This window comes from Gouania willdenowi, chromosome 17, assembly GCF_900634775.1.
Source record: "Gouania willdenowi chromosome 17, fGouWil2.1, whole genome shotgun sequence".
Classification (NCBI taxonomy): Eukaryota; Metazoa; Chordata; class Actinopteri; order Blenniiformes; family Gobiesocidae; genus Gouania; species Gouania willdenowi.
Genome location: NC_041060.1, coordinates 724,813 through 746,242, shown reverse-complemented (window position 1 = coordinate 746,242; position 21,430 = coordinate 724,813). Strand labels below are relative to the sequence as shown.

At 37.8% G+C, this 21,430-nt stretch overlaps 1 protein-coding gene across 2 annotated transcripts in view; it reads right to left on the bottom strand.

The window, feature by feature from the left end:
* Window positions 1–2,806: 2,806 nt before the first annotated feature.
* The window catches only part of LOC114478994 (ephrin type-A receptor 4-like), a 47,750-nt gene continuing 29,126 nt past the window's right edge, over window positions 2,807–21,430 (bottom strand). Inside the window, exons 7-19 of one of the 2 annotated variants that reach the window (XM_028472382.1) lie at window positions 19,574–20,083; window positions 15,532–15,656; window positions 15,298–15,457; window positions 14,419–14,530; window positions 12,775–12,833; window positions 10,602–10,715; window positions 10,301–10,486; window positions 9,624–9,685; window positions 9,319–9,528; window positions 8,368–8,544; window positions 5,365–5,552; window positions 5,066–5,251; window positions 2,807–3,901 (exon numbers count right to left, since the gene is read on the bottom strand). In XM_028472382.1, the coding sequence (XP_028328183.1) occupies window positions 3,784–3,901; window positions 5,066–5,251; window positions 5,365–5,552; window positions 8,368–8,544; window positions 9,319–9,528; window positions 9,624–9,685; window positions 10,301–10,486; window positions 10,602–10,715; window positions 12,775–12,833; window positions 14,419–14,530; window positions 15,298–15,457; window positions 15,532–15,656; window positions 19,574–20,083 (2,207 nt within the window). In that variant the 3' untranslated portion in view covers window positions 2,807–3,783. Of the gene's footprint in view, window positions 3,902–5,061; window positions 5,252–5,349; window positions 5,553–8,367; window positions 8,545–9,318; window positions 9,529–9,623; window positions 9,686–10,300; window positions 10,487–10,601; window positions 10,716–12,774; window positions 12,834–14,418; window positions 14,531–15,297; window positions 15,458–15,531; window positions 15,657–19,573; window positions 20,084–21,430 lie in introns of those variants that run through there. The other variant, XM_028472383.1, reaches the window with a different exon arrangement.

Sequence of the window (21,430 nt, the reverse complement as noted above, 5' to 3'; positions counted from 1 at the left end):
GCATCTGCCTCATTAAGTACCATCAGCATTTTGTTTGCTGTGTGTGATTTGGAGGTACTGAGAATGGAAGCGGGGGGTCTAGTGTGTGTGTGTGTGTGTGTGAAGGCAGCTCTCATTAGGCACAAAAACACTGACTTTTCTTCTTCTTCTTCTTCTTCTTTTTAACTAACAGAGACTGAATCATATCTTCTGTTGCTTTGAAAATCAAAGACTTCCTCCACTCAGAGTCCCTGGTGTCTCAGAGTGAGTTGTATATATATATATATATTTATATATATATATATATATATATATATATATATATATATATATATATATATATTATACGTGAGAGACAGATGTTTGCTGATTCGACATGTTTGCACTGCAAACTCAGCCTAATTTATCCAAGAAACAGATTCTCACAGTAACAGTTTTCTTTCCTCTTAATGCGACTCTACACATTCTTTCTTTCTTTCTTCTTCTTCTTCTTCTTCTTCTTCTTCTTACTTCATATTTCAGCTTTTATTGTATTTGGCAATTGAAAATGACCAAATACATTGTTATCGTAGTTCTTCTTCTTATTTTTCTTCTGCAACTCCTTTGTCGTGGAACTCTTCCGAGGTTATTAATGCAGCACTATTGACACGTACTGTGTGTCATCTCATAGGGTCAAGGTCAAGGTCGCATCAAGTGTCAAAAATGAAATATTTTCCATATCTCTACCAATATTTATTGTATAAGTTCAATGCTTACATTTATGAAAAGCTCATTTCAAGTGGAGTATTTCATTTATTTGGACCAAATGACCTACCAGTAAAAAGACGTCAAAAAAAAAAAAAAAAAAATTATAATACTGTTTTCCTATAACGGCCACACATTGTGACACAGTGCTCAGACTGATACCATTGAACAACATTTCCTTTCAATGTGTGACCTTGACCTTTGCTCAAGGTCATATTTAATATCAAGGTCACTCTTCTGTTTTTCCTGCATTATTACTTTCAGGTTGTCATTTTTGCTATTTTTTTCAAACTGACGTAAATGTATTTGCCTTGAGAATACAGGTCATGCCTAGTTTATTTATTGATTTTATTTGTATTTAACCATGTCATGGCCCAACTGTTGGCCCGGGGGCCACATGCAGCTCTAATTTTGAATGAACCCCTGAAGTAAATGCACAAAATTAGTTAAAAATAGGGATGTAACGATTTACTCAACTCCCGATACGATTCACGATACTGGGTTCACGATACAATTCTCTCACGATTTATTTTACAAAATGGGACTGTAGACAAATGATGATTGAAAAATACTGTAATATCTTCCTTTTATTTTTAATTGTCAAAAGAATCCCTTGATAAACTATTCAAAACAATGCAATTTAACTAAAAATAAATCTTGAATGAAATAAATAAAGGAATAATACAAATGAAGGAGCCTATTATTTAAATTCTGGTTCTATAGTAAACAATGCAATAGTTCTTTTTCTTTTTAAAAGTGCAACTGAAAATGTATTTTGTGCCTTAACAATTGGACTTTTAAAGAAAAAAAACCCGTCATTGCACTGATTTACGTCAGATATTAGTTTGGACCAGCAGAGGGCAGTGGTAACACAGTGGTCGGTTGGCATACAGCTAATCTAGCAGTGAAGAAGAGATGCTATGCTAGTAGATAGAGCTAATAGAAAAACGTGACTTTTAAAGATATTCACGTAATTTTACAAATATTCTTTCAGTGTAAGGAATCATTTATGAATATGTAACATTAACATGTAAGAGTAGAAGGCGGCCAGAAAGAAAATAGATATATGCTGTTTAAAAAAAGGACTGCGATTCAATTTTCAAAGTATCGATGTCAATCGTGATACCTATGAATCGATTTTTAACTGCCTTACGATTAATCGTTACATCCCTAGTTAAAAACATACAAAGTTACAGAAATATGCATTAGAACAGTGATTCTCAAGCTTTTTTTTTGGCTCAAGTACCGCCTTTCTCTAGCTTTTTAATCCAAGTACCCCCTTTTGTCAAAAACAATAGATCATAGATGAAATGAATAAGTGATAACACACATTTTATATAATCATTTATTTTAGTTTATCGTTTATAGTCATCTCCCTCCTTATGTGGGACCAAGAGACTGATCCTTGTTTTATCAGTGTGTCTTTGGTGTCATTTTCTGTGTTTTTGAGTCATCTTGTGTATTTTATGTTATTGCTTTGTGTGTTACAAGTCATTTTAAGTGTTTTTGTGGTTGTTTTTGCAGTAGTTTTGCATATTTTTTATGTCCTTTTGTGTGTTTTTGGAGTCACATTGTGTATTTTATATTGTTGCTTTGTGTGCTCCAAGTCATTTGGAGTATTTTTGTTGCTGTTTTGTATATTTTTCTGCTGTTTTTGTGCACATTTGTAGTCGTTTTGGTTGTTTTTGTGGTAGTTTTGTGTATTTTGTGTATCCTTTAGTGTGTTTTTGGAGTCATTTTATTCTGTTTTCATGACACTGACAGCTTCGTTCTAACTTTCGATCCTCTTAATCTGACTCTTCTCATGATTCTTTCTTCTTCTTTTATTTCTTTTCCTCTCTTTGTGTCTGTTCTCCTTTTCACACTCCAAGTCAACACTGCGTGTGATAACACTCGCAGTATTTCAGCTGGGCGTTCTTCTGGAGTTGTTTTCTCTGTTACAAACACCCTCTGACTAAGTCTCAACTTTCACAGAGGACTTCGTCTTCTGCCAAGCAAAAAAAAAAAAAAAAAAAAACGATCAACACGAAACATGAGGAAACATGAAACATGGAGGAAATATTTTACACAGCTGAAACCTACATACAGTATATGGATCAGTTTGGCATTTATTGAAATGCAATATGGCACTTTTTTTTCTTCTTTTTTTTTACATTATCACCCCAGTGTTGCTATTTTACAATTTACAAACTATCGGTAATAGAAAAAAAAAAAAAAAAGATCATAAATAAAGTAATAAACACAATGTAGCTAAATCTTAGCATAAAAGAAAAAAAAGGATGTACACACGGACACCAGTGGACAACAGTCTAGCCTAAAAATGTCTAATTTTAAAAGAAACAATAGTTCATAAGGTTCAAAATAGACAATAAAATTCCTCAAAAAACAAGAGAAAAATTTACATTTTTGTTAGCGCACTCGTCCCAAAAAAATGAAACCAACGAGAGCTTGTAACGATACATTCTGCCCAGCTCCTCCCACTTTCTCCTTTAGAGTTGCATATTAAGATTTTTCAAAGATAGCTGACATCTTCATGGGGGAGACTCCATGTTGGATACATTCTCACTACACACACGTAACCAGCAGCCAGCCACCCACACACACGCACACACACACACACACACACACACACACACGCACACACGCACACATACAAGCACGCTTTATTCAAGTTGAGCACAAAGCAGCCAAAGAAAAAACTAAATTGGAAGCCATTCTGCTTATGCACATGTCAGCCTTCAGAAAAACAGAGAAGAATCCAAGTGAAAATGGAGCCTGATGTAAGAGGATGAGGCGCTTTTTAAGCTCATCCTGTTCTCTGCGGACACATCCAGATCACGGTTCATAAAAAAAAAAAAAAACACAAAAAAACCTCCAAAAAAAGTTGACAAAAGTGCTGCTTTTCTCTTTTCCTTCTTCTTCTTCCTCCTCGTTTCACGTCAGGTCGACTCTTTACTCCACTGGCTGTGTGTGTTCGCTGCTGAAAAAGTCCCAATAATAAAGTGCACAAATGAGGTAAAAGGAAAGTTGTCTGGAAACAGGTTTGTTTGGGGGCGGAGCTCAGACGGGAACCATGGTGTGTTGCATGTGTTGCATTTGCGTTAAGAGTTCCTGTTGTGCGCTGGCGAGTAGTACGTCCTGATGTGTTGGCGTGATTATTCCGAGTCTGTCCATTTCCCTGTGGAGACACACACACACACACACACACAGGGACAGAAAGTCAGAAACACACACGAGCGCTGCATTCAAAGGTCAAGGACAAATTGTCATCAACATTCATGTCAGCTTTTATTTATTTATTTTTACCATATGTAGGTGAATCAATTTAAGTATTTTGTTGTTTGGTGAAATTTTGTAATTTTGTGTATTTTATGTTATTGTTTAATTCAGTTATTTTTGTGTTATTTTTGAGGTCGTTTTGTGTATTTTTGATGTACTTTTCTGTTTTTGTCATTTTGAGCATTTTTGTCATTTTGTATATTCTGTTTTTAAGTTCTTCTGTGTGTTATTTTGTGCATTACTTTTTAGTTTGTGTCTTTTTGGAGTAATTTTGTGTATTTCTGTTTTTGCTGTTTTTCAACTCGTTTTGTGTATTTTATGTTGTTGCTTTGTGTGCTACAAGCCATTTTAAGTATTTTTGTTGCTTTGTGAATTTTTCTGCTGTCTTTGTGCACATTTTATTTTATTTTCAAGTAATTTTGTGTATTTTCTGATCTTGTTTTGTGAATTATTCAGTTATTTTTGTGTGCATTTCACATTTGTAGGTATTTTGGTTGTTTTGAGGTTGTTTTGTGTATTTTTGATGTATTTTTGCATGTTTTTTGGAGTAATTTAGTGCATTATTTAATTTAGTCTGTTTTTGGAGTCATTTTGAGTATTTTTGTCATTGTTTTGTGTATTTTTCTGTGGTTTGTATACCTTTTGAAGTCATTTTGTGTATTCTTTGTATTGTTTTATGAATTATTCAATTATTTTTGTGTACATTTCACATTTGTAGTTGTTTTTGGGGTTGTTTTGTGCATTTTCTTGTTATTTTGTGTCATTTTGGAATCATTTTCAATAATTTTGTTCCCCTTTTATTTGTTTTTCTGTTATTTTTGTGTATATTTGTATATGGTAGTTTTGTGTATTTTGCTGTCATGAGTCATAGCATAAATGATAGCAGAGACATTGTATGAACATATATTTTAAAATGTGCATTCAAGAAAGTCAAATTTGCAGTTTTTTTTTTAGACAGTTGCTTCTTACGCAATGAAGTCGGATGCAAAAATGTAATAACACTATCTTCTTATATATCAGCAGTATGAATATGAATCAACCAGCCCTAGGGGCTCTTACTTACTGGTGAGTGAGAGCCAGGAGGCTCTCCAGGTTGTTATAACCTGCAGCAGCAAAGGTCTCTCTGTATATCTCCAACCCGATGGACTGCAGCCACTCATACACTGACCACTCTGGCACACACGCCTCTGGAACCACCGACACACACACCTCTGAACCCAGCCCTGACTCCAGCATGGTGCCTGTGGGTCTAGAATGCACACAGTGGGTGAGTGGTGGTGATGCATAATAATAATAATAATAACAACAGAGGAGCCCATGTATACAGTTGGGGTTCTGGTTTCTTACATTGGCAGTATGTACCTGTCCCCTCCTGTCCGACGCAGAGTCCCAGGATTACGGATGAGTTTGTCCAACATGTTGAGGATCTGGCTGAAGGACGGTCTCTCAGCTCTTTCTCTCTCCCAACAGTCCAACATGAGCTGGTGCAGAACCACAGGGCAGTCCATGGGGGCGGGGAGCCGGTAGCCCTCTTCCACTGCTTTCATCACCTGGAGGACGGACAATCGTTAGCGCTATGATGCTATCTACTTAGCTTCAATGGGTAGTCACTAGGGAGAGGTGATATACAGTACACCAAAAAAATTCCCGATAATTTCTGGTATTTAGTCAAGGCAAGGCAAATTTATTTGTATAGCGCATTTCATACACAAGGCAACTCAATGTGTTTTACATGATAAAACAAGATCAAGATAAGGATAAAAATTACGATAAATAAAAACAATAAATGAATAAAACAATTCCCAACTTAAAATGTAAACAGGTTCCTTACAAGCACAAATTAATTTAAATACATCAACACTAGACATTCAAATGTAACATAGGTCTTATTTCTAGTGCAATATAATGTTTCACCTGATGGGGCACTGCACTTATTCCAGGGTTAGAAGCACGTAGAGGAAAAGGACTTACGCACACTGGAGAATGCGCGTAAAACCAGATTTCAATGGGAACACCCACATTTCAGGGCGGCTCCACCCACAGTGTGTAACTGGGTGAAGGCACATGGGAGAATAGAGCCCTTAATGAAGGGGTTAGCGTTAGCTCTTAGCCCAGTTTTATGTCTGTGAGTTAGCTTAGCTTAGTTAGCTTTTTAGTTGAGTTTCCGGTTCATAATTGTTGCTGTAGGTTCATCTGTCAACGTGACTGCGGAACTTTGGGTGGATCTGGTTTTAACCAAGTAGCGGTCCATGATGTGTTGCTGCATGGTAGCTGACTGGGACGAGCACCGCCATCTGTGCGCGTGCGAGGGGCGGCTGTGGCGGCGCACGCCGCAGAAGCTCAGCAGCGGAGTTTCCGTGAACAGCGCTCCGCTCTAGAGAATAAAAGGTTGTTGACAAAAAAAACTTGGGGACAGTTTTGTTCCCTGGAACAAGGTTTTTAGGGACATTCTTGGTTAAATTGAGGAACAAATGGCCCGTGGCCCTCACTTATTTCCAACATTGGAATTTATCATTTCTATCGTGGGATGACATATTCCTACTAGTGAGGATGTTTTTGATGATATACTGTAAACAATAACATATCGCACATTGTTAGTAGTCACATGTTTGAAATGAAACTCACACGGCACTGGAGTCGACAGATGATGCAAACCTTAACACTGGGTTTACATTAGAGCTTTCATTCAGAATTCAAGTTAAATCCTGTTTAAACTGATCATATAAACACTTATTTCCAAATGAAAATGGCCATTCTGATTTAAACTTAAATCTGAATTGAGTGGCTGGTTTATTCCGATTTTAATTCCGAATTGAATAATTCCTCGAGCGGTGACGACACAATCCAAGATGGCCGCCCAAAGCCAGCTGTCAGCGCCTGATCCTTTCACGGGCCTGATCTTTTCAGATCCTTTCAACGCATGCGCGTAGACTACGTCACTTCCTTCACTCGCAATCTTCACGACAGATATTTGTGATATTTGAATGTCAACCGACCACACAACGTTTTTTTTTTAATATTTGAATAGTGCACATGTAAATATGTGACTGTTTTTGGTGTTTTTAATAGTTAATTAAAAAAAAGACAAAGAGGAAAAACCACCGCAAGATGATATATGCAAAAACGGATCAAAACACAATAAAAAAAAATGAATATCGCATTTTATAATCGACCGATCTTTATGAAATTTGACTCCGTTATGTTGGGTTGGTTCCTCAATTACCGCACCAAGTTTCATCTGGATCAGATGTGGATGGCGCATTTCATCGAGATTTTTTGAAAAATGAGGGTGCCCATATGTTTGGACCTACTGTATGGTTATTAATGCGGATGTACATTTTTTCCAAGCCTTCAAAGTGTGAATGATCAATGGTACCAAGATCAGGATCACTGATCCAGATAACTGCCTCCAGACACAAAAACTTTACATAAAATCAGTGAGTAGCCAATACTTATAGTACATGAATATGAGTAAATGTATTCATTTATTTAAAGTACCTAATACTGTGTGGGGAAATTGGAGAAAACCAACCATCAAATCATGCCAGTCATCAAACTAAAACAAAAAGTTTCCCCCATGACTTCCACTTCCTGTTTACTTCCATAAGCAGCTAATTTAGTTTTCTCTCGCCGTGAGCAGCTTTGCAATTTCTTTGGCCGAAACACTTGACCTTTTAAAAAACAGTATTTGATATAAAATAAGATGGACACAAGTTGAGAAAATTATGACGTTCAAGAGAAGATTGCTGCTGAAGACCAATTCAACCACGTAAAGCTAAATTCTACAGGCTATACTGTATATATGACCCCGTTGAAATAAGTCCATTCTGCTCACAGAGCAAATTTGCTCTCATGAGAATTATTCTCTCAGATCTGTAACCCTTTAGATATAATATAATCATCTATGCTGAGCGATAACGCTCTAAAGTCACAGTCCTCCTTCCATTCGGGGGTCTGTAAACTAAGGCTTGGCTCAATTCCTTCCCTCAAAGGATTTCTGAACCAAATCTGTAGATTTTTTGAACAGTAAAGGAGAGTTTATCTTAAAAAAAAAAAGGGCTCTGGTTTATTCTTTTATTTAAATATAAAGGCCATATGGTAATTTGGGTCACATTAAGTAGCTATTAAATTCCTGGATTTAACTTTGAGGGGATGACAGAGCAAATAAATTGTGTTTAAACTGTGACACTTGTAGTTGTTACAGTGAGTTATTTGTATAAAGTTAACCGTTAAATATATGAAAATAAAATAATTATTTATTGATAAAATGGAAAAAAAAAATCTAACATTGTAAACACCTTTCAGTTCTTCAACATGTTTTATGTTGGGTGAGGGTACGGGTGAGGAAATGAAAGGGTTACTCACGTCCTGGTTGTTCATGTCCCAGTAGGGTCTCTCTCCGTATGAAACCACCTCCCACATGACGATACCGTAACTCCACACATCGCTGGAGGTGGTGAACTTTCTGTAGGTTATGGCCTCTGGAGCTGTCCATCTGATGGGAATCTTTCCACCAGGAGAAAGATACGTCCCAGTGGCTTCCTGAAAGAACAGGAAGTGGTAAAGGTGGGCAGTGGTGGCCCTAATGGATAGGGAAGTGGACTTGGAACCTGAACAAGTCCCGTAAAAGTATCTGTTTCCGAGACGTAAAAAAAAAAAAAACGTAGTTGACCAATCTTGGTGAAATTTGACTCAGTTATGTCAGGTCAGTTCCTCAATTACCCCACCAAGTTTCATCTGGATCGGATCTAGATTGCGCATTTCATCGTGAATTTTAAAAAGAAAATTAGGGTGCCCAATGCCCATACATTTGGACCTACTGTATGGTTATTAATGGAAAGAGAAATTTCTAACAAGCTTTTAAAGAGTGAATAATCATGGTATCATGATCAGGATCATTGATCCAGATAACTGTGAATATCTGGCAAAGATGAGATTTGGTGCTTTTGTTTTTTTTATTTTATTTAAAAAAAAAAATTCTTTCCAAAAATATCACATATTGTTATCACATCGTCTGACGGTATGGTAAGTCGTAGTATCGTCCCACTCCTACTAAGTTGGTATCAGGCCAGATCAGTAGAAACTGTAGAAAAACTTTCAAGTTGCTCATTCCTTTATTCTTGCACTATTGTGGATGCATTTAAGAAATTGTACCTTAATGTGGCAATATGTGTTAAAAATGAATATTTGCCAACATTCAACAATAAATGTGTGAAGTTGTGATAGCTGATAAATATCCAGTGAATGCTCAATGAATCTGCAATCAGGATAACAACTTGTACTCTCTTCTGCTTCGCGTAACTCTGCGTGTCCTACCCTCGCAGTGTAGGCTGCCTCTGGGTCGTCCTCGAGGACTCGACTCAGCCCAAAGTCGGACACTTTACACACAAGGTTGCTGTTGACCAGGATGTTTCGTGCTGCCAGGTCTCTGTGAACGTAGTTCATGTCGGAGAGGTACTTCATCCCTGAGGCGATGCCACGCAGCATGCCCACCAGCTGGATGACTGTGAACTGCCCGTCATGTTTCTAGAATATTAGAGAGAGAAAAGTAGGTCACACAAAGACACCCACAGAGTTTGAAAACTGGTTGATGCATTTTTTAAAAGGCTTTTGTTACATACTCGAAGAAAAGCATCCAGTGATCCATTTTCCATGTATTCCGTGATGATCATCAATGGTTTACCTAAACAGGAAAAGAGATGTGAGCATCATGCGTGATCACAACTTGCAACTAGAATACTTTCCTGAAAAAAATGCTATTGCTAGCTAGGATTAGTATTAGCTAGCATTAGCTTAGCATTAACTAGCATTAGCACTAACCTAGCATTAGCCTAGTAATAGCATTAGCCTAACATTAGCATTAACTTAGCAATAACTTTAGTTTAGCATTAGCATTAACCTAGCATTAGCCTCACAATAGCATTAACCTAGTATTAGCCTCACAATAGCATTAACCTAGCATTAGCCTCACAATAGCATTAGCTAAGCAATAACCTAGCAATAGCTTAACATTAGCAATAAGATTGAAAATGGTGTAAATGTGTTGAATGTATTAGCTGAACATGTTAAAGGTTGAATGCTTTGTAATTTGTAGCTTAACCAGCTGTTCACTCTAAAAATTGAATTGTAGCTGAAAGGTCAATGGAGCTTCACAAAAAAATCTACAAATTATAAAACTACAAGCATAAATCTTGGGAACTTTCTGAACGTTTTGATGGCTTGTTTGTCAAAATCGGACAAACTGTGTAGGAGGAGTTAACGCAGACGGAAAATATCTTCCGAATACTTCACTCCTTACATCTGGTGACGACCCCCTCCAGCCTGATGATGTTAGGGTGGTCAAACTGTCCCATGATGGACGCCTCGGACAAGAAATCTCTTCTCTGCTTATCAGAGTATCCCGCCTTCAGACTCTTGATAGCCACGTAGATCTCCCTCTTTCCCTGCAAGCGCAACCGCCCGCTGCACACCTCGCCAAACTCTCCTACACACACAGACACACACACACACAGACACACACACACACACACAGTAGTCTCAGTGCCAATAAGCAGAGGTGTGTTGGGGGTGTTTTGTATGTGTGTGCGCGTCTCGCTTACCCATGCCAATAACTTTCTCGATGTGAATGCTGCTAACATCGATCTCCTTGGCGAAGTCGTGGATAGCCTGGTCAGGGTCTTCATACGTAAACGGGTCGACATAGATTTTGACTCCTGTTGGGAGAAGGAGAGAGAGAAGAGAAGAAAGCAGAGATGAGTGACTGTATATGAGCTGTACAGCTCCATATGTTATGTAAATGTTCTTGGCAGCACGTCTAAGAGGTTCTTTTTTTGTGGTAGATGTGAGTGAGAAAATGAGAAATAGCATCAATTTGTTTCTGTTAATGCTTCTGCTCATGTGGTACTCAATACTACACTATCCAAGACCATGGCATACTAACGTACTACTCGTACTAAGTTTGACGTCATAGTCAGTATGTGGGGTGTTCTGGTTAGTTAGTATGGAAAGATTGAGTCTGCGAGAAATACCAGGATGTGTATCATTTCGGGACATTTTTTAAGTATGCACGTAGGGTACACTAGTCATACTCAACCGCCCAATGATGCATTGCGAGCGGAATGTAAAGTTGTCCTGGGACCGGCTTCAAGCTAAATATCAAACATCCCCCTTTCAAAACAAAAGCATAAATTCTTGTCTTCCACTAGTCTTCAACAGTTTTGTAAATAGGGCTCTTGTTTTGAAGTTAACCAGAAGTTTCGTCAGTAGGATAATGGCGGGCCATATGGAATCCCCGGAATCTTTGAAATGTCAGAATGAAATGTGTGTGCACGAGTTTTATAAATCAAATGACCACGAGTTGATATTTTACTTGGTCACTTTTCAGAACTTTCAAATGTGACGAATCAACAGAAATATTTAGCCTTAGTGTGCTTCAGGTTTCTGTCCTTTAGGTTCAAAATGCATCTTGGGAAACTTGTAAGTATACTTCAGTGGGAATGGCCATCATCCTAATCATATATAGTAGACATTATATACTCATGGAGTTTGTAGTATATAGAACACAGCCCAATACTTGCCCTAGACCAGAATGCAAGACAAGACCAAGGCTTTTGGTAATCGAGACCAAGACGATGACAGGATTGAACATTTGAACCACTGATAAGTCCAGAATTACTTTGAATGTCTGAAAAAGTATTTGTCAGGTGAACGAGGCCTAAAGGGAGTGTTCGGATTTATTTCTCATATTTGCAGGTCTTGGACACATAAGGCACTGGGAAAGATTTCCAACCATTGAGTGAGGTAATGGGTAATGTTTGAAGTCAAATTACAACATGAACTAGACAATTTTGCATGCAATGCAAGTGGGAATGCGAAAAAAAAACTCTTTTGGCTGTATGTGTTTCTTGTCAATAAAGACAAATTGTACACATTACCAAAAGCTTAAATATATGCAGGCTGTACTCAGGAAGAATTAACAGATTTACGTCATTGAAAATCTAACAAACAATTATTTAGAGTCATAGTAACAGAGATTGTGGAAGGCAAGATTTGAACCAGGATCCCCTTGATGATTGCTCAAAGAAATTTAGAAGCAGGCTGAGGGTTTTACAAATTTTATATTGTCAATGCCACTAAGGAGCAGAACATTTTGATTTTTGAATGATGTAAATCGGTTAAGATTTGCATTAGGCATGACAATCAGGGTCAATGAAATAATTCATATACATTTGTTTTTTCAGAGTGCAACCTTTACAAATGACTTAGAATTGTAGATTAGACAGTGGACAACATTTTAGTGCTAAAACTGTGTCTCTGAGTTAAAAAGTGATGGATATATAGCAGTTTACAGTAAAAGCATAAAACCTAATATTACATTAAAAGCATAGATGTTAGCATCTCACAAGCTACATAGCAGCATTGTCACTAAGCAGTGGAACATTTTGACATTTGAATGGTGTAGATCGGTTGAGAATTGGCAGAGTAGTAGCACGCTAAAATATAGTCAGAAGGATAAGAAAACAAGTGGGTCTTAAAAGTGGGAATGCAATTAATCAGGAACAGTTCCAAGTGCTTCTCCTTATTATCACATTAACAAAGTGGATAAATAGCAGGTCGGTGCTGGTCTCGACTCGTCTTGACAAAAAATTCTGTGTCTGGCCCATTCGAAACCAAGATGAGACCACGTAAAAAGACCAAGACCTTCAACATGTGGTCTTAAGCCCAAGACGACCTGTCTTAGACTTAAGACCACACCAGCGTGTGTAGTAGTACCTGGGTTGAGATGTTTCTCCTCCTCTGAGTCCTGCTTTGTTTTACTGTACTTGCTCCTCCTGGTGAGACACAAAGAGCTCGTATTTATCCACAGACATGAAAGAAAAGAAAAAAAAACCTTTGTCTCATCTTTTTGGTTTCACTCTTTTTCTATTTGTTTTGATTTACTACAAGGACGAAGGTGTCAAAAGGGCACATGACACATTAACTCTGTGTTTCCTCTCTAAGAGCGCTCTGCCTTCTTTGGGTTTTTTCAGGATTTACAGCAAAAGGGAGTGATGACAAAGAGAACAGAGAACACTGGGCTGCAGGAAAGCACCAGATGAAAGCGTTGAAGGCAGCGAGAGAGGGAGGGAGGGGGGAGGGGGAGGGGCGATGCCTCAGGTAGTGCAAGATAAAAGGTGTTTTCCATTAAACAAAGAAACTGTCAGAAAAACCTTTGTGGCTGAGCAGGTGTGTGTCCGTGTGTGTGCGTGTGTGTGCGTGTGTGTGTGTGTCTGCGTGGAAGTGGGTAGTTGGCAACTCGTGTGCACGCCAGCGGAAGCTGACATGCAAGCTGTGCTGGAAGAGACAGTAATGACAAGTCAGGGACAAAGGGATTATCACCGTCTCTACACTAATCCCCTTAAAGAGCTCCAGGTAACACAACCACATTATCTGGCAACACAATAGAAGGAGGACACATGTGTGTGTGTTTGTGTACTATGTCGTTAGAGTAGGGCAAACACATATAATGACAGTATGCACTGATTGAAGACCACTCCCAGTATACCTGTCTACTCTAGTCCTTCTGGGGCTGCCACTTCCTGAATATGGGTACAACTTCCTGTGTGATTAACTATTAGAAAAGATTAGATGATGGGCAACTTTTATCACATCACAAGCCACATTATTAACATTCGTATCAGTATTTAGAATAATGACCAATTTGAGCATTAATATGAGAAAGAACAAAGTGTTTTGTGGTCCTTTTGTATGTTTTTACTCTGACCTTTTGTATATTGTTCTTGTTTTGTGTATTTTTGGAGTCATTTTGTTGATTTTTTTTGCTTTGTATATTTTTCTGTCATTCTGTTGTCGTGTTTATACTAAGAGTATTTGGTTTAAAGGTAGACCAAAGTTTATCGTTCAATTTAACAATTTTGTGTATTGGTGTTGTTTTGTATATTTTTCGATCATTTTGTCAAATTTTGTTGTCATTTAGTATATTTTTTGGTCATTTTGTGTTTTTTTTGGTGGCTTCTTGTGTGTTTCTGCTTTATTGTGGTGCATCCAGTTGCCCACATCTGTATTAGAATATAGATAAAGGCTTTCTTTTTGGTAACCCAGGCGACAAAAGGCTGTTGTCATACACTCCATAAAGTGCTACAAACACTAAGACTACACATTAACTTCTTGTGTGGGACCTTCAAAACAACAGCCTTGGAAGTACATAATGCACAACAGATAACGTCAACATATTTTTATCATCCCAAAAAGGTTGCATTTATATTCAAAATCAAGCATTACTTATAACTAATGATGTAAAGAAGAAAAATATGCTTTTTCATTGATTTGTCACTCGATAACTGCTAATGCTTTCATCACATAGCGTGTCATGCTAATTATGTACAGCATCTGTGTTGGACACGTGTGTGTTTGTACCTTCGACTAATGATGAACGCAGCTGCAGATATGAGCAGTAAAACACCGACCCCGCTCACAGACAGAAGCAGGAAAGCTGAGTTAACGCCCTCTCCGATCAGCGGGAAAGGATCTATAGAGGGAGAGGTATCAAAAAGTATCAATACGTGAATAACAAATAACTGGTAAAAGTCTTGAAGTTGCTCCCTTACGCGAGTAAATGTAAAAAAGTACATGCTAAGAAATGTACTGAAGTATAAAAGTAAAACAAATGTTCTTTCAATAATAAGACAGGGTTTTTAAACCAGCAGATTTCATTTCTTTTTTCAAGAACTTGTAGAAAAACTGGTACTTGGAACTAAATTAAATCTGTTACTTTACTTCTTTTAAAACATACTTAAGTACAAGCAAAAATACTGATTTAAAAATATATTCAAAAAGTACAAGCAAATTCCATATGTATTTTTTTTTTTAAGAACTATTACATGGAAACAAGTTAGATCTACTCAAATATACCTTTGAACACCAGGAAAATTTAGCACAAATAATAAATAAAATTTTTAAATAAAAGGTTTTAAGGTATAAATGCAATTAAACCAAGAGCATTTTAAAAATAATACCAATGCCAATAAACTAAGAGACCTGCCTAACAGAAAAAAGTTCAAACTACCAACATTTTGCATCTTTTTATGTCATGGCGTCATCTTCGTACAGATATTTGTTTAAAAAAGTAAGGAGTGAAAGAAAGAAATCACTCAAGTAAAGTACAGATATCAGAAAAAACTACTTAAGTACAGGAACAAAGTATTTGTACTTAGTTACTTAGTTAAAAAGTCTCTCCTACTCTCTGCGTTGATGTATTATTCTCTGAAACTACCAAACATTACTCTCTGACTTCACCTGAATTGGTGGAGAATTCAAAAGGAGAGCTGAAGTCTCCGTATCCGGCCGCGGTGCGTGCGCGGACGTGGAACACGTAGACGGTGAGGGGGCTGAGACCTGTGACGTCCACCGTCTGAGAGAAGGTCCTCATTATGCGGTAGGATCTCTCTTTCTGATCCTGAGAAACAAATAAAAACAGCTCAATAAATGATCTTTGACTGCAAATCTATCAGGGGAAACACATGAACTCACCTTTTCATAAAACTTAACCTCATACTCCAGGATGACCCCATTGGGCCTATCCGGCTGTTGCCACGACAACAACAAACTGTGCCTGGTGACATCCAGAACCTGGATCATTGACACTGGAGACGGAGCTGAAATGAAAAAGCAAAGGTGTAAAGATGTATCTACTCAAGTAGACGTACTGTTACTTCATTAAAACTGTACTCAAGCACAATTATGCAGTACTCAAAGTAAAAGTTACTAGTTACTTTCACCCCCCACATGTTTATTGTTGGTAATAAATCTTGGTACGGTTCCCATGTATAGAGTAAACATCTGATGTAGAAACTTGTGATACATTACATTTAATCTGATTGGTCGCTATGATGTGATGTATTACGTTTAATCTGATTGGTCAGCTATGATGTGATACATTACGTTTAATCTGATTGGTTGGCTATGATGTGATACATTACGTTTAATCTGATTGGTCGGCTATGATGTGATGTATTACGTTTAATCTGATTGGTCGGCAATGATGTGATGCATTACGTTTAATCTGATTGGTTGGCTATGATGTGATGCATTACATTTAATCTGATTGGTTGGCTATGATGTGATGTATTACGTTTAATCTGATTGGTTGGCTATGATGTGATGTATTACGTTTAATCTGATTGGTCGGCTATGATGTGATACATTACGTTTATTCTGATTGGTCGGCTATGATGTGATACATTACGTTTATTCTGATTGGTTGGCTATGACGTGATGTGTTACGTTTAATCTGATTGGTCGGCTATGATATGACGCGTTATGTTTAATCTGATTGGTTGGCTATGATGTGATGTGTTACGTTTAATCTGATTGGTTGGCTATGACGTGATGCGTTACGTTTAATCTGATTGGTTGGCTATGATGTGATGTATTACGTTTAATCTGATTGGTCGGCTATGATGTGATACATTACGTTTAATCTGATTGGTCGGCTATGATGTAATGTGTTACGTTTAATCTGATTGGTCAGCTATGATGTGATGTATTACGTTTAATCTGATTGGTCGGCTATGATGTGATGTGTTACGTTTAATCTGATTGGTCAGCTATGATGTGATGTATTACGTTTAATCTGATTGGTCGGCTATGATGTGATGTATTACGTTTAATCTGATTGGTCAGCTATGACGTGATGCGTTACGTTTAATCTGATTGGTCGGCTATGATATGATGTGTTACATTTAATCTGATTGGTTGGCTATGATGTGACGCGTTATGTTTAATCTGATTGGTCGGCTATGATGTGACACATTACGTTTAATCTGATTGGTCGGGTATGATATGATGTGTTACGTTTAATCTGATTGGTCAGTTATGATATGATGCATTTGATTGTTGTCTGGTTATTTCATTTTTTGTAGTTCCACAATGTTCGTTAATCATTTTAAAACACACTGACTGTACAAAATATATATGAATTTATTTGTTGTTCATTGTTTATTTTTTGATGCTCGAGTCACGTGACTCGGTTCTTCTTCTGTTGCACAATTCTTCTTCTCAATGTAAATGTTAAAGCGACACTGCAGCCAGCAGGTCATGTATGGTACTGCAGCAAAAATGAAGCAAAAAGTGATTTTATCATGAATTTACATGAATCTAAAAATGGTGATTTTTAATGACACAGTTCAGCCTCACAGAGATAAAAAAGTGGATTTTTGAATGTCTGAGGAATATTTTGAGACCGCTTTAGTTGGAATATATGGATTCAGTCAAACATGGCATCACTTTAAAGGTGAACAGTGCTGGCTTGTTTATGTCGCCGTTTTATTTCCTAAGTTTGACAAAACAAACTGAGTGTGTTTGCTGTGATGGTTGTGTCTTAAAAACAGAAGATTCTAAGCTTTCTAACGGTAAATGATTCTAGTGTTATGCTGCTGTTTTAAGAAGCATTTAATCCCTGAGTGAGAACATGCATTTTGACCCGTATTCAGAACGGAGACGTTAATTTTTGTCGTAAACATTATCAATGATGTCACTAATCATTTTTGCAATATTGTCTATGTTACACACATTGTGGTTGGTGCGAATCTGGAGACTGTCTACGACTATATATTTAATGATATGTAATCTGTTACTTTCACCTCAGATTAAGAGACACAAAATTCAACAAAAAAGCAAAAACATTTCATCATAATTTTAATCTTATTCCTTCCTCTCTAGACGCGTACGACTCCACTTTCCCTTCTTTTTCATACGTGCCATGTCGTATTTCGAGGCTGCTCGTATGATATCAGGTTGACACATCCCAGACACGCTCTGACGCTGCGCACACACACATAGCTAAGTTATTTCCCCTGAGCACCTGGAATAAAGCAGGTGTGCCACTTCCAAAAATGCCACAAGAAGGAAGTGCACCAAAGACGGTTGAGCTGTAACAACCACACACACACACACACACACGAGCACAGTGGTAACTAATGGAAAGCATGTGTGAGCGAACAGTCTTCTCCTGCAAAATGAAACACTTCATAAAAGGCCTTTTCAATGCCCGAGCACCACGACAAGGGAATGCTCACGCTTTACTGCTTCACTGCTGTCAAGCGTCACATTAAAAGCTCAATATTTTTTTTTCCTATTGAGTATTTGGGAGTTCAGATGAGATTTTGTGTCTTTATTTCTTCCTTACAGCTAAACTTTTTTTCTAATTGTCATAAAGGCGGTGATTTACATTTCCTCCAGTGCTTTCTGACATTCGTTTGCGAGCGGCCCAGTAATTAATTCAGCAGTTGTTTGGTGTGGGAGGACAGAGTAATAACTATGGCAACTCTGACAGTGATAGTAAGAGAGAAAGATAAACAGACAGTGTCTGCTTGGTTTTCTTAGCTCTGATAATAATATAAAGAAAACTAGTGGCTTTTATGATTGCATTACGTGCAGGTATTTAAATTACTTTATACATGCATACACTTATTCACGCATATTGTTTCGTCAACCAAAGACTTTCGAAATCATCTTAATTAGCAAATGTTCAAGCAAATAACAAAGAGAAAAATCAGTGTCTTATTGTTTAAATCACTTTCTGTGTTCCAGATCATTTGTATGAAACGCAGTGGTTCTCAAACTCTTCTGTTGAAGAACGTTGATAAAAAAACAACACGCTATTGGAACATTTGTTGATTTATCCGAGGCATTTGACACTACAGATCATGAAATTGGAGCGATATGGCTTTGGATTGGATGCACCGTTTTTGAGCAATATAAAGCAATTTGTTCATTTTGGGGCACATTCTTCTACTTCCTTAAATGTTACCTGTGGAGTTCCCCAGGGATCTGTATTGGGTCCAATATTCCCGATATATATATGTACTCAATCTTTTCATACTGTCTAATGTGAACGCACTACATACTCATTTTGACGTCAGACTTAGTATGAGTAGAATGTTGGTATGAGTCGTAAGTTAGTATGAGTAGAATGTTAGTATGAGTAGTATGTTAATATGAGTAGTAGGATAATATGAGTAGTAGGTTAGTATGAGTAGTAGGTTAATATGAGTAGTAGGTTAGTATGAGTAGTAGGATAGTATGAGTTCTACGTTAGTATGAGTAGAATGTTTGTATGAGTCGTACGTTTGTATGAGTCGTACGTTAGTATGAGTAGTTGGTTAATATGAGTCGTACGTTTGTATGAGTAGAATGTTAGTATGAGTAGTACGTTAGTATGAGCTCTTAGCACAGTCTTATCTGTCACATGGGTTAGCTTAGCTTAGCATGCTATAGTGGAGTTTCCAGCTCATTTGATGCGGTGAAACATGAAGACGACTAATGTAAACAGCCACCTTGGAGCAGCTCAGGCCATTCATGTGCCTACATCCCCCAGAATGCCTTGTGGTGCTGAGTCAGGGGTTGTTTCCAAGTTTTTTCTAAAGGAGTTCAGTGAAATTATCGAACATATTTTCTATTGATATTGATTAAATCTCTATCATGAAATATATGGTTATCGTTTTATCGCCCAGGCATATTTTATATTACCACACACACAAAACAGTTCATCACAAACACATTTTCTGCTCACCGGCCTGGTTGGTGGTGACGCTGACAGAAACACTGGGTGCTGACCCCGCCCCACTGGCCCGGGAGACCCCGTTGCGTGCGTGGACAGTGAAGGTGTAGCGTGTGTGGGCTTTGAGCTCGCTAACCACCACCCTGGTGGTCCTCAGACCCAACTGGCTGGGGGAGAAGAGGACGTCCGAGCCACAGGGCAGGCAGGTCTGGGAGTTGGAGATGGATCCTGAGCTGAGGTGGGGGTTCTCTCCCAGTCTACTCTGGAGGACCCCACTGCCCGGCTGGACTTCAGGTCCTACGATCCCCTGGTCCGACTGCATCCCGTGGCCCCCGTGCTGAGCCTCGGTCGGGGCCACGTTGCGGTTCCTGGGGAGGCTCCTCCCACTGCTCTTACAGATGAGACACTCCACACTGTAAATGGCGTCGCTTCTTCCACCCAGTCTGCGAGGCGGGGCCCACTCCAGGACCACGGAGGTCTCGTTCACCACGGAGATGAGCTGCTGGGGGGCCGACGGCGGCTCTGAGGGGGACCGGGAAAAAGGCCTGAATGAAACACCATCTACTCCACCAGGGTTGGGGTCAACTACTTTTTTTTCAAATTACAGTTACGTTTTCAATTATTTATATTTATTTATGATTATAGTTACCAGCATTTTTTCCAATTACAATTAAATTACATTTTTTATTCCCAGAAAGTCAATTCCAATTAAAGGTCGATTGAAATTAATCACAATTACTAAATCTGTAATAAATAACCTAAAAAAAGTTAACCTTCCTCCTGTGTTAGCTTTCTGTTAGCATCTCTGGGGGGCTTTTCAAAACTGTTAGCATCTCTTATGATAACGAGTCCTAAATCAGCTGTAAAATGCACTAAAAACAAGTATCTATCATATATGTTTCTCATCTCTTGGTTACCTTGTTAAGCTTCGTAATCAATGAAAATATTGGTTTTTAATATTTTTGGTGTGGGCGTCTGAGCCTTTTTTATACCTCAAGATTTATATATTTTTTTTAAATGTTAAAAATGATCCTGAGGAGAACTGACGGGTAGTGAGAAAAGTTGATATGAAACATATTTTAATAATTGTTAACTATATATGTGTAAGCCATAGAACTGTAACATGATTTCACAGGTTTGCATTTAATTACATTTTGAATGACAGTTTTTCACTGAATTTTAATGCCAATTACAATTACAAAGTCAATTAGCCTAGCATTAGCATCAACCTAGCCTAGGATTAGCAATAGCATTAAAATTAGCTAGCATTAATGTTAGCATTAACTAGCATTAGGATTATCTAGAATTAGCTAGCATTAGCCTGGGGTTAGCATTAACTAACATAAGCCTAACATTAACATCCACATTTGCTTGACCTAGCATTAACCTAGCATTAGCTTTAGCTTGCATTACGTAGCATTAATTAACATTAGCATTACCATTAGCCTAGCATTTGCCTAGCATTAGAATTAGACTAGCAATATCATTAGCATTTTCTATCATTACCATTAGCCTAGCATTAGCCTAATATTAGGATTAGCCTAGTATTAATATTAGACTAGCATCAACATTTTCTAGCATGACCATTAGCCTAGCATTAGCCTAATATTACGATTAGCCTAGTATTAATATTAGACTAGCATTATCATTTTCTAGCATGACCATTAGCCTAGCATTTGCCTAATATTAGGATTAGCCTGGCATTAACATGAAACTAGCATTATCATTAGACTAGCAATGTCATTAGCATTTTCTAGCATTACCATTAGCCTAGCATTAGAATTAGCCTAGCATTAACCTAGCATTAGCATTAACTAATGAATTACCAATTACAAATGTAATTGACACCAACCCTGTACTCCACATATG